Consider the following 13,980-nt stretch of genomic DNA (forward strand, 5'->3'; position numbering starts at 1 on the left):
TATACCCAGGGACCAAGAGAATGGTAGCATCAATGTCATTTAAGAAGACTTTTTAACAAAAAGATAATCAAAGAACTGCTTATTTCTATTGACACCAGAGCCACCTGATTTCTGAGTTTGTGCCTGATGGTCATAATTCAGAATTTCCTCCTATCCTTGCAGTGCCTCTGAGCATGTCTGCAATATTTATGTACGTGTTTGGAAAATGCTCACCAGTTTGCCACCAATGGTCTAGGACAGGTACTCTGAAGACCTTTTTGGACCATTCCAGGGTCTCCACGTCACATCGTTCTCCAGCCACAAATAATGTTTTGAACCTGAATATTAGAGAGAGAGAGTGAATTCAAATTATTCCTTGAAAATAAACTGAAATAATTTCATCTACCTTCTTTTAAACATTGTAGAATCTAATCACATTAATTCTGTCAGAGGAAAACACTGTAGAATGGTTGTAGAATGGTTAGAGGCATTATTTGTTTGGACGCGATATAACTAAATGCATAGCACAGCACTGGAGAGAGATGCTTCAAAAGTAGAATTCACAGCTACAGCTTCTCAGTTCTGAGAAGAGCAAATGAGTTGATCTTTGTAATATATCTGTCATATTCACCTAATAATCAAAAATGAAAAACCTTTTTCCTCCTTGACATTATCTCTGCTAATTTTAGCTCCAAATTTGATTGCTGTATTCTACTTAAGTCTAAACACAAAAATACACTCTGGAGTATCAGCTAAGGCAACAAATATGCTCATAAATATGATGCACTTGCTCCTTCTCATGAGTTACTTTGGTAAAGATTATTATGATTTCAACACATATTTCCCCTATTCCAAGGACATATTTAGGAAAGATAAGTGATTTGAAAAGAAATGCCATTGTGGCCTTCCAGGTTAAAAAGCCTCCTATCAAAAGGAATATATGATTACTAAAAGATGAAGAATCCTTTGCAGGGAACATCATGCCACAGTGTAGAAAGGATGAAATAGGAAAAATAGAATCGAGTTGACACTACTGGTGGTTCATTGAGAGAATGACTATTTTTTTTTCTTCTATTCTCAATGCCCTCATGGCCTGTCATCTGTCAAAGGGTCTGTCATACAGAGTGAAGTAAGTCAGAAAGAGAAAAACAAATACCATATGCTAACAAATACATATGGAATCTAAAAAAATATAGGGTCTGAAGAACCTAGGGGCAGGACAGGAATAAAGACGCAGGCGTAGAGAATGGACCTGATGACACGGGGAGGGGGAAGGGTAAGCTGGGACGAAATGAGAGAGTGGCATGGACATATATACACTACCAAATGTAAAACAGATAGCTAGTGGGAAGCAGCCGCATAGCACAGGGAGATCAGCTCAGTGCTTTGTGTCCACCTAGAGGGGTGGGATAGGGAGGGTGGGAGGGAGACGCAAAAGTGAAGGGATATGGGGATATGTGTATACATATAGCTGATTCACTTTGTTATACAGCAGCAACTAACACAACAATGTAAAGCAATTATACTCCAATAAAGATGTTAAAAACAAAACAAAACAAAAAACAAAGAATGTGTGTATAAGAGTTAATTCATTATCATCAAAATAAAAACCAAAAAAATAAAAAAATTTAAAAAAACTAATCAAATAAAAACCTGCCTACCCATCCTGAACATGTAGTATAGCCACAGAAGATTTTTTACCCTTCCCTTAACTTACATCATTTCATGAAGATCTGATGAAGATTCAAATATTCTCACTCTGTGCTCCAACAACATGCATTTCCTGCCTCTGCTACAAACATATATCTCATTCTGTAATTGTTTGCTTCTTGCCTATTTCTCACAGTGTACTGTGAGCTCCTTAGGATCATTCATCTTTATGACCTCGATATCAATCAAAATACCTGGGATTTTTAGGTACTTAAACTTTAAGCAAACTACATATATATTTTCAATTCAAGCTAAAATGTAATCAAATATGTATTCATTTATAACTTGCTTGAAATTAAAATTTGGATTATCAATTATGACCTCATCAGACAGAAATGTTACAGCAGGATGAAATAAATAGTAACACATTAAGCTATTAAAAGTAAGTTAAAGTATAACAAAAACTAGTGTAAAGTTTTAAAGTTTAAAAAGATGTTGATACATCTATGATTTTAGATGGTATGTAAAAATAAGACAAAATAAAAATATAAACGCCATATTGTTGATAATCTTATGACTGAAAAATATGAACATATTTTAATTGTATCTTATTCAAACTATTAGCTTCCTGATTTTTCTTAAACTTCTGTGATTAAGAATATTATGCATTTCTAGGGTAAACGAGGAACAAGTGATGCCATTTGGAGACGCAGGCCTGCGCCTTGTCATGAAGGAGCTTATAGAGTTTTCTAAGGAATTTGGATTTCTCCATGAAGGTGGTGAGAAGCTAATTAAAGCCAATTAAAGATTTTAAGCAGGAAAGTGGCACAGTGAAATTTTTGCTTTAGGAAGACGCCACTGGCAGGAGTGGGGAGGACAAAAGGAAGGTCAGGACAGGAGCCCAGGCGCCCTGGCTTTGGGAGGCTGCTGCCATCACAGAGATGGTGAGACTTGAACCCAGGCAGCCCCCGGGGACCCCCGGGGGAAAAAAGTGGAGGTGGAGACGGGGGATTATCTAGGAGGTCTGAGCAACAGGACTTATTACTACTGACAATTCCTGTTTCCTTGAAAAGCCTTTTAGGAATACATTGTATGTCACTGGAAGAAGAAAAACCAACACATAAACAAACCAAAATTGAAAAAAAAAAAAACAAAAAAACCAAAAACCCAAACTTTCAAATACCTGACCTTAAATAAAAGTAAAATTAAAGAAAACATGATTAGGAGGAAAACACGGCTATCCATGACAAATTGTAGAAGCAAAAAAGACTGAAAATGTCCACTATTCCTTGCTTTTGTGCTGCCTCAAACTGTACTAAACAGACACCTTTAATGACTGATCATTGATACATGCTTCACACTTTATCAATAGATTAACTTTAAAATATCATATTGCTGTTGTATAATATCACAGTAAATTTGAGGAACAGAAAGAACACACACACCTATATGTACATATTGGGATTTTTGTTGTATTTTTGCCGTTTATGACTACAAGGGGTTTCAAGCATGGTTTTCTTACTAACCAACAGAGGAGCTATTCTTTGTATTTCATTGAAGGTGTAATCATTTTCTGGAGCATATTGTACCTTTTCCACCTTCTTTCTTTGAAATAGCACATGTATAACAGAATTTACTAGTCCCAAAATATAGAAAGGTATGATATTCAATAAAGAATAGTAAAAGTGGTGTCTGCCTTCTCTGCAAGTCAGAAAAAATCCCCCCATTTCCATTAAAATCACTTTACTATTTACCAAAAGCAGAGGAAAATTTTGGGGCTCATTGGTAATTTAGAAAAACATCAAATAGTATAGATGATCCCCTTTCCCTAAATACACTAGAAACTATCACACTACTTTTGTATTAAAGTTCCTAAAACTGCCCCAAAGTTATTATTTTTCTCAATTACAGACTTCAAATTGTATAATATTAATGAGTATAAACACATTATAAACAAAGATAAAATTCAGGAATAAGACATGACTGACAATTTAAAATCTTTTAATAAATATTTAATCCAATATTATTTAACTCCTAATTCCTCACAATAAATAAAACCATGATATGTAATTTTATATTTTTATAACCAAATGATTACTTAAAAACTGTTAGTATAAATCTATAATTGAAAGATAAATTATAAGATAATTTAAAGATAAACTCATGCCTAAAAGCAAGAGTTGTATTCTTATTTTTAAAAAAACACTTAGCCCTTTAGGCTTGCAAAAAGGGAATTGAAACATTTTTCAACAGCGAAATTTCTCATTAATGACCTTGCCATTATTTTATTAATATTACAAACAGATAAATGCCCCATATTAAAAAATTCAAAAATATATTTTTGTTTACAAATTCATTTCATAAAAGTGAATGCGGAGTTAGTGTTTAATGCGGACAGAGTTTCAGTCTAGGAGGTGAAATATTTGGGAGATGGATGATGGTGACAGTTGTACAACAATGTGAATGTACTTAGTGTCACTGAACTGTACAGTTAAATATGGTTTAAATAGTATGTTTTATATTATGTGACTTTTACCACAATAAAAAAAAACTTTAAAAAGTGAAAATTAGCCATTTTTCACAGTAATTTGGACTCTCTGGAGAGTAAATTTACCCATATTAATTATATATGTCCTGTCTCTGCACTGTACAATATGGTAGCTTCTAGCCACCTCTGGCTATTTAAAATTTAAATTAGTTAAAATTGAAAAAAATTAAAAATATCAATTTCTTCATAGTATTAACCTTTTGTCAAGAGTTCATTAGTGACATGTGGCTGGTACCTACTATATTGGAGACATCAGTTTTATTGGATAATGCTTCCCTAGATTGTTATATACTAATTCAATATATGGGAGATGCTCTGATAATGGTAACACATGGAAAGATGAATCTACTTCCAGATGAATAATACTAAAAGGATAAACAAAATGACAATATACAATACCCAGAGTAGAAAAAAGGGGGAGAGAGATTAATGGGAATGAGACTTATACCTCTTTCCTCAATTCTATATAAAATTGAGTATAATTCAAGACTCAAATTAAGTTGAAAATTAAGCAAAAAGGGAAACAGAAAAATGGTAACGTTGTTAAATTAATTTTATTCCAAAATACACAGGAAGCTGCATAGTAATGGATAAAAAGCCAAAGATAGATTATGGTGAAGAATTCTGAGGTAATAAAGTAGGGGCAGAAGAAAACTAAAATGAATATTTCTTTCCAGGTCCATAAACCACCAAACAAGAGAATATTACTCTTCACTTGTGCCAACAGAAGTTAAATAAAAATAGTTTATTTCAGTGATGCCTCATCAACTCTAGTTCACACAACAGAACATCATTATTTTTTTCCATCAGTGTCCCTGTGGTTATCTCCATCTCTCCTTCATTCTGTTTTCTTCTATTACTCCCCACTAGAAAATTCAAATTACCTTTTGAAAAAACTCTCCACCATTGTGTTACAGTTATTTATTGCATTTATTTTGGCTTCTGTTTAAACATAATATCCAATTATAATTAGTATAGTAACAACTATATAAATTCCACAACATATTTCATCAGTTTTTGCTGCTGCTTTTTCATATCCCATACCATTCCCCTGTGTGCATTTTTCCTGTCAAGAAAGTCTCTGGGTTTTAAGTTCTCTTAGCTTTGTCCATATGCACATTTTTCTATTTTGCCCTCAGTCTTCAATAAAAATTTTTTGTTTAACAATTCTCCCTCAGAACTTTGCAGATCTTTCACTATTGTCATCTAGCATCTATTGGCATCGGTTTGGATTTTCCTCTTTGGTGCTCTGTTGATTCCTCTGGCAGTTCTTTGGATTTTATCTATAGCCTCAGTTCATGTTTTGCAATTTTCAAATGACCTGTCCAATGAGAATTTAGTTATATTTAACCTTCTTAGTACTTTGGTGGCACTTTCCAACTAGGATCCACATCTTTCTTCAATTCAGTAACATATTCAATTATTGGCTCTTCAACTGTCATTTTTTTTTTAACAATTCTTCCATTTTCTTCTGAAATTCTTACTAGATACATTTGTAGTTTCCTATTCTTCCCTCCAAGTCTCTTTAACTGTTCTTTCAGATTTTTTACTTTGTCTCTCTGTTTTACATGCTGGGTAGTTTCCTCAATAAAATCCTGTAATTTTTAACAGTCTTTCCTTGTGCCCATATATTTGTTTCATTTATTTAGTTTACACTATCCATTGTACTTTTTAATTTTTTCATACCCAAGTTTAAACATTTTACATAAGAGTTATTAGTTTATGACTCTGATTATCCTTAACATACTTATTTTCAAGTTTGATTTGGCTATATTACAAAAATTATCTCAATTGGAACGAATCCATGTTCGGTTGATTTTATTAGCATTAGAGTTCTTCGTGTGTTTGGAATTTTATTTCCCACACTCTTTTCGAAATAGAAGTTCTTTGTTTTTGTTTCTATCTCCTTCTCTCTCTCTCCTGTGCTCACCTTCTCTGTTCAATAGGTTTGTGAGTGATATAACTATCCTCTAGAGGTCCAATGCCATAATGATGATTCAGAATTATTAATCCACAGTAATACTCAGGATATCATAGATCCTATTCTAGGATGACAGATGGGCAGTTTGGTTCAGTCTCTGGTTGCTTTGTCTCAGTCAGATCCCTAGACCAAAGCCTGCTATACGTCATAGTCCCAGAAAACAACTGAGAGTCATTATTATCAGCCTCCTTTCCTGAGTGGGGAGGAACACTCCAGCCCATCCTCAATCACTGAGCAAGCTCTGACTCCATGACCTAAGCAGGGTAATACTGAGTCCCTTTACTCTGCCAATGTATGCTTGTACACCTAGCAAGCCTCTGGCGTCAGCCACCCTTAACGCTTTGCAAATCTAATCCATTTCCAGTCCACAGAAAAGTTTATTTTTCAGCTCAGCTCTGATGCTCTGCTTCTTGTTTTTCATATTATCTCTCATTGCTGTGTAATGGGAAAAGAAAGGCTGCATCAAAGTACAAGGTACTGTGTTATCTTGAGTGGAAATCCAAGCACAGAATTTTTTCTAACTTTACTAAAGTTGAACTAGAAGATCATGGGAAAATAAATCACTATGATGTGACAAAGAAGAGCAGTGAATTAGAAAGCAGAAGATGATAATAACAGCTAAGGCAGTCTCTGTTATGAACAGTTCCAAGTGCTTTGCATGGATTATGTACCTTTTATGTTCATTATATTCTTGTACTATTACTGCTCTTATAGTCCACAAAAAAAGAAAGAAAGAAAGAAAGAAAAGAACAGAGAGGCTACATAACTTTCTCAAGGTCACACAGCCAGTAAATGGTAGGTTTGAACCCAGGGAGTCTAACTCCAGAGTCAGAATCTAAATTACCATACCATACTGCCTAGTCCCAGCTTTGCCCCAGAGTAGCTTTGTAATCCTGGGAATGTTATTTCACCTCTTTGTACCAAAGTTTTCTCTACTGTGAAATGAAATCATTACACTAGATGATTTCTCATCTATTTTTCCAAACTCTAGTTGTCTGATAAAATGAACTTACAGTTCTGGTTAGTTACCTATTTCAGAGTACCCTCTTAAATTGGGGGGAACATCTTTAAATTTATTTTAAAACAATCTTTAATGAGCTATGTAACATTTTAAAAAGAAAACTTCATCACTTAAAATGTTCTATAGAAGGAGAGATAAGCAAACTGCAAATCAATCACGAGCCTGCAATTACAATATCAAGCGAATGTCCATTCAGTAAGTTAGTATGAAATGTCTTGAACGTAAATATAAACTTAAAAGTATAGCTGTATGAGAAGACTTGGGTTCTCTAACTTGGGTTCTCTCTTGTCTCTAACCCAAACAACTTTTCTTGGATCTTGGTTGCCTAGTGAGATAGTTGGATTTTGGAGGTCCCTTCTAACATTCTCTTTAGTCCACAAGTGAGAATCTATCAAAGTAGATCAGTGAAGGTATTATTTGTATAGACTACAAATAGATGAAAAGGAAAAGCTGCACTTATGCCATGAATGACAAGAATCCCTGGGTCAAGTTAGTTTCCTAATTTACCTTTCATAGGAAGAGTATGTCCATGGAATTTAGTTAGGAGTGTGGGCTCTAGTCAGATCGCCTGAGTTAGTTTCTTTCTAAAGAGTTACTTAAACTCTCTGGCCCTAATTTCACCCATCTGTAAAATGAGAGTAATCACAATTCCTACTTATTGTTATAACCAAATGAGATAACAAACTTTAACTGCTTATGCCTAGCACATAGTAGGTGATCAGCAAGTGTTTGCATTTATTAATAGTAGTCATTTGAATAATTGAGGCTGTTTATAGAGTCTGCATTTCTAAATATCTATTAAAAACATAGGTTCACATCATCATGAATAACTTAGATGCCTAAAGACAAAGGGGCATGATTGGGGGAACTTATTGCAATTTCTCTTACCCTAAAATCTCGTATTCCATGTCTATACCTATTAGTTTGAAAGAGTGATGTTTTAATAGGTATTCATTCGGTATTGTTTGATGCTTTATATTTCAGGCAAATTAGAAATGGTTCTTGCCTTTACAGTAAAGGATATCATCTAAAACCCATGTATAAACGGGAAAAGATGATGCAGCAAACAAGAGACCTTAGCTTGCTGGTCACACATCTACATGCCCTGTAATCAGAATGCATTTGTCAGAAAAGAGACACTGCAAGAACAACAGTCACTGTTTCTTCAAAACCCCTGGAATTGTCTTAAGATGTGGAGACTATACATAGCCTCAGATGTTTTTACCAAAATCTATGTTTCTACGCTTTTGACTGAAATGGAGACAACTAAGTTGAAATGTAGTGAATAAAGGAACAAAGAGAGAGTGAATAGAAATATAATAGAAGATTCATTTTATGAACACATTGTATGCTCATTTTATGAGCATTTTACGTAAATCCAGATCCATTTTTTCATAAAACAAAAAAAAACAGAGGAAAAAGAAACAAATAAAACCACTGACACTGCCCAAATTGAAATCTTCTTGCTTATATCTGCAATTGCTGTATGATACCTGTTTTAAACCCTTCTTGGGCCATAGCAGCATAAAATTCATAACATCTGGCATTTAATTTAAAAAATTCAAACTGACTTAATTCAAACCCACTTTTGACTTGAAGAAACTACAAAATCCTTTTAGTTCATGATAGCAGTGACCTATTTCAAAAAGGTTCAATAAGATTTGATGTTGGAAACTGCCTTGAAGACACAAATTGCTATAATTATCTTTGAATATACATATCATTAAACTAAAATGAATGGCAATAAACCAGCATAAAAATACCTAAACTATTCAGAGCACATTATTACAAAACAATAGAAAAATAGTTTCCTTCACTCTTTCAACATAGGTAATTTGGACTATAGTTTCCACGTTTTATCTCTATAAGTGAAATCAAATAATATTTCCCTCTATTTAGACTATTAGTCTGTTTTCAAAAGACAGATGTTATATATATATATATGTGTGTGTATATATATGCATACACATATATGTATGTGTATATATATATACACATACTCATTGTAAGTTACACTCAGCATTTTACTTTAAGGAAAATATATAAGCTGAGTAGTTTAAAAAAGAGAACTATTTTGATAAAATTTGAACAGAAATAAACAGGATATGGTATTAAAAAATATTCACAGTATAGTTAAATTTCCAACTATTTCAAAGATTTGTTTAGAACAGTCATTCTTAACATTCAGAACCTTTGGCTCTTTCCATAGTGGTACTGCAGTGATAGAAAAAATATATAATGTTCAGTTATTCATTCTGATTGCAGTTTTTAATGTAATTTGCCCTGTGCATCCCGAGTTCACCTTGTCAGAGAGTACTGCTTCCCCAAGGCTGCCCCAGGGTCCTGTTGACGGATTGCTCTAATTGCAGTTGGCGCTGTAAACAAGGCAGCTACTCCATGCTCCGCCAGCACACGAAAATAAGCGCCAGCATCTGGTGTTCCCACAGGCTTCCCCTACAAGGAGATTCATTTAAAATGTCATTGGGTAAAATGTCTCATATTTCATTGACTGTTCAATACTTACACATTTAACACAGCAATATTAACAAAATGGGGTTTTCAACATTAAAACTATTTATCTTAGTTTTAAAATATTCCCATGTTCCATCATAAATAAAACAAACCAAATGCCCAGGCATCAGAGAGCCCATTTGCTCCAATACTGCATCCTAAAAGCTTTTCAAATCGCACTTTTCCTTTCATAAGTTTTGAAAGATAAAGGACTGGAAATATATATATATCACATTCAAATTAATAACATAAAACAGTCTTGTATTTTCCAAGCAATTAAATACATTGTTTTGTCTGGCAGATTATATGAGAAATGTGGTTGCTATGAATTTCTAACATTAAACTTTTTTTCATGATCGCTATTAAAAGTGACAATAGCAATTCTCAAAATATATGAGAAGACAGAAAAATCTGGAATCACAGTGATTTCTTTTTTTTTTTTTTTTTAAGATTTTTAGAAATTTCATGTAATGTCTGAAACATTTATATTAACATATTTCCATACATATTTCCATACAAATACAAATATAAGATTTTTAGAAATTTCATGTAACGTCTGAAACATTTATATGAACATATTTCCATACATATTTCCATACAAATACAAATATAAGATTTTTAGAAATTTCATGTAATGTCTGAAACATTTATATTAACATATTTCCATACAAATAACCCAATGAAAGTTTAGTATTAGTTGTTTTGTTTGTTTTTTTATACTGCAGGTTCTTATTAGGCATCAATTTTATACACATCAGTGTATACATGTCAATCCCAATCGCCCAATTCAGCACACCACCATCCCCACCTCACTGCAGTTTTCCCCCCTTGGTGTCCATATGTCCATTCTCTACATCTGTGTCTCAACTTCTGCCCTGCAAACTGGCTCATCTGTACCATTTTTCTAGGTTCCACATACATGCATTAATATACGATATTTGTTTTTCTCTTTCTGACTTACTTCACTCTGTATGACAGTCTCTAGATCCATCCACGTCTCAACAAATGACTCAATTTCGTTCCTTTTTATGGCTGAGTAATATTCCATTGTATATATGTACCACAACTTCTTTATCCATTCGTCTGTTGATGGGCATTTAGGTTGCTTCCATGACCTGGCTATTGTAAATAGTGCTGCAATGAACATTCGGGTGCATGTGTCTTTTTGAATTACGTTTTTCTCTGGGTATATGCCCAGTAGTGGGATTGCTGGGTCATATGGTAATTCTATTTTTAGTTTTTTAAGGAACCTCCATATTGTTCTCCATAGTGGCTGTATCAATTTACATTCCCACCAACAGTGCAAGAGGGTTCCCTTTTCTCCACACCCTCTCCAGCATTTGTTGTTTGTAGATTTTCTGATGATGCCCATTCTAACAGGAGTGAGGTGATACCTCATTGTAGTTTTGATTTGCATTTCTCTAATAATTAGTGATGTTGAGCATCTTTTCATGTGCTTCGTGGCCGTCTGTATGTCTTCTTTGGAGAAATGTCTATTTAGGTCTTCTGCCCATTTTTGGATTGGGGTGTTTGTTTCTTTGATATTGAGCTGAATGAGCTGTTTATATATTTTGGAGATTAATCCTTTGTCCGTTGATTCGTTTGCAAATATTTTCTCCCATTCTGAGGGTTGTCTTTTCGTCTTGTTTATGGTTTCCTTTGCTGTGCAAAAGCTTTGAAGTTTCATTAGGTCCCACTTGTTTATTTTTGTTTTTATTTCCATTACTCTAGGAGGTGGATCAAAAAAGATCTTGCTGTGATTTATGTCAAAGAGTGTTCTTCCTATGTTTTCCTCTAAGAGTTTTATAGTGTCCAGTCTTATATTTAGGTCTCTAATCCATTTTGAGTTTATTTTTGTGTATGGTGTTAGGGAGTATTCTAATTTCATTCTTTTACATGTAGCTGTCCAGTTTTCCCAGCACCACTTATTGAAGAGACTGTCTTTTCTCCATTGTATATCTTTGCCTCCTTTGTCATAGATTAGTTGACCATAGGTGCGTGGGTTAATCTCTGGGCTTTCTATCTTGTTCCATTGATCTATGTTTCTGTTTTTGTGCCAGTACCATATTGTCTTGATTACTGTAGCTTTGTAGTATAGTCTGAAGTCAGGGAGTCTGATTCCTCCAGCTCCATTTTTTTGCCTCAAGACTGCTTTGGCTATTCGGGGTCTTTTGTGTCTCCATACAAATTTTAAGATGATTTGTTCTAGCTCCGTAAAAAATGCCATTGGTAATTTGATAGGAATTGCATGGAATCTGTAGATTGCTTTGGGTAGTATACTCATTTTCACAATGTTGATTCTTCCAATCCAAGAACATGGTATATCTCTCCATCTGTTGGTATCATCTTTAATTTCTTTCATCAGTGTCTTATAGTTTTCTGCATACAGGTCTTTTGTCTCCCTAGGTAGGTTTATTCCTAGGTATTTTATTCTTTTTGTTGCAATGGTAAATGGGAGTGCTTCCATAATTTCTCTTTCAGATTTTTCATCATTAGTGTATAGGAATGCAAGAGATTTCTGTGCATTAATTTTGTATCCTGCAACTTTACCATATTCATTAATTAGCTCTAGCAGTTTTCTGGTGGCAGTTTTAGGATTCTCTATGTATAGTATCATGTCATCTGCAAACAGTGACAGTTTTACTTCCTCTTTTCCAATTTGTATTCCTTTTATTTCTTTTTCTTCTCTGATTGCCGTGGCTAGGACTTCCAGAACTATGTTGAATAATAGTGGTGAGAGTGGACATCCTTGTCTCGTTCCTGATCTTAGAGGAAATGCTTTCAGTTTTTCACCATTGAGAATGATGTTTGCTGTGGGTTTGTCATATATGGCCTTTATTATGTTGAGGTAGGTTCCCTCTATGCCCACTTTCTGGAGAGTTTTTATCAGGAATGGGTGTTGAATTTTGTCAAAAGCTTTTTCTGCATCTATTGAGATGATCATATGGTTTTTATTCTTCAATTTGTTAATATGGTGTATCACATTGATTGATTTGCGTATATTGAAGAATCCTTGCATCCCTGGGATAAATCCCACTTGATCGTGGTGTATGATCCTTTTAATGTGTTGTTGGATTCTGTTTGCCAGTATTTTGTTGAGGATTTTTGCATCTATATTCATGAGTGATATTGGTCTGTAATTTTCTTTTTTTGTAGTGTCTTTGTCTGGTTTTGGTATCAGGGTGATGGTGGCCTCATAGAATGAGTTTGGGAGTGTTCCTTCCTCTGCAATTTTTTGGAAGAGTTTGAGAAGGATGGGTGTTAGCTCTTCTCTAAATGTTTGATAGAATTCACCTGTGAAGCCATCTGGTCCTGGACTTTTGTTTGTTGGAAGATTTTTAATCACAGTTTCAATTTCATTACTTGTGATTGGTCTGTTCATATTTTCTGTTTCTTCCTGATTCAGTCTTGGAAGGTTATACCTTTCTAAGAATTTGTCCATTTCTTCCAGGTTGTCCATTTTATTGGCATAAAGTTGCTTATAGTAGTCTCTTAGGATGTTTTGTATTTCTGCGGTGTCTGTTGTAACTTCTCCTTTTTCATTTCTGATTTTATTGATTTGACTCCTCTCCCTCTTTTTCTTGATGAGTCTGGCTAATGGCTTATCAATTTTGTTTATCTTCTCAAAGAACCAACTTTTAGTTTTATTGATCTTTGCTATTGTTTTCTTTGTTTCTATTTCATTTATTTCTGCTCTGATCTTTATGATTTCTTTCCTTCTGCTAACTTTGGGTTTTGTTTGTTCTTCTTTCTCTAGTTTCTTTAGGTGTAAGGTTAGATTGTTTACTTGAGATTTTTCTTGTTTCTTTAGGTAGGCTTGTATAGCTATAAACTTCCCTCTTAGAACCGCTTTTGCTGCATCCCATAGGTTTTGGGTCGTCGTGTTTTCATTGTCATTTGTCTCTAGGTATTTTTTTATTTCCTCTTTGATTTCTTCAGTGATCTCTTGGTTATTTAGTAACGTATTGTTTAGCCTCCATGTGTTTGTCTTTTTTATGTTTTTTTCCCTGTAATTCATTTCTAATCTCATAGCGTTGTGGTCAGAAAAGATGCTTGGTATGATTTCAATTTTCTTAAATTTACTGAGGCTTGATTTGTGACCCAAGATGTGATCTATCCTGGAGAATGTTCCGTGCGCACTTGAGAAGAACGTGTAATCTGCTGTTTTTGGATGGAATGTCCTATATATATCAATTAAATCTATCTGGTCTATTGTGTCATTTAAAGCTTCTGTTTCCTTATTTATTTTCATTTTGGATGATCTGTCCATTGGTGTAAGTGAAGTGTTAA

The 13,980-nt window shown here is 34.1% G+C and overlaps 1 protein-coding gene across 6 annotated transcripts in view; it reads right to left on the reverse strand.

Moving 5' to 3' along the window:
* Positions 1–13,980, reverse strand: part of ACSS3 (acyl-CoA synthetase short chain family member 3) — a 148,239-nt gene that overhangs the window by 43,103 nt on the left and 91,156 nt on the right. For all 6 annotated transcript variants that reach the window (XM_082418964.1, XM_082418961.1, XM_082418962.1 and 3 more), the window contains 2 exons: positions 9,482–9,633; positions 214–317 (listed from right to left, as the gene is read on the reverse strand). In XM_082418964.1, the coding sequence (XP_082275090.1) occupies positions 214–317; positions 9,482–9,633 (256 nt within the window). The remainder of the gene's footprint in view (positions 1–213; positions 318–9,481; positions 9,634–13,980) is intronic.

This window comes from Balaenoptera physalus (assembly GCF_965194825.1).
Source record: "Balaenoptera physalus genome assembly, chromosome: 13".
Taxonomy (NCBI): domain Eukaryota; kingdom Metazoa; phylum Chordata; class Mammalia; order Artiodactyla; family Balaenopteridae; genus Balaenoptera; species Balaenoptera physalus.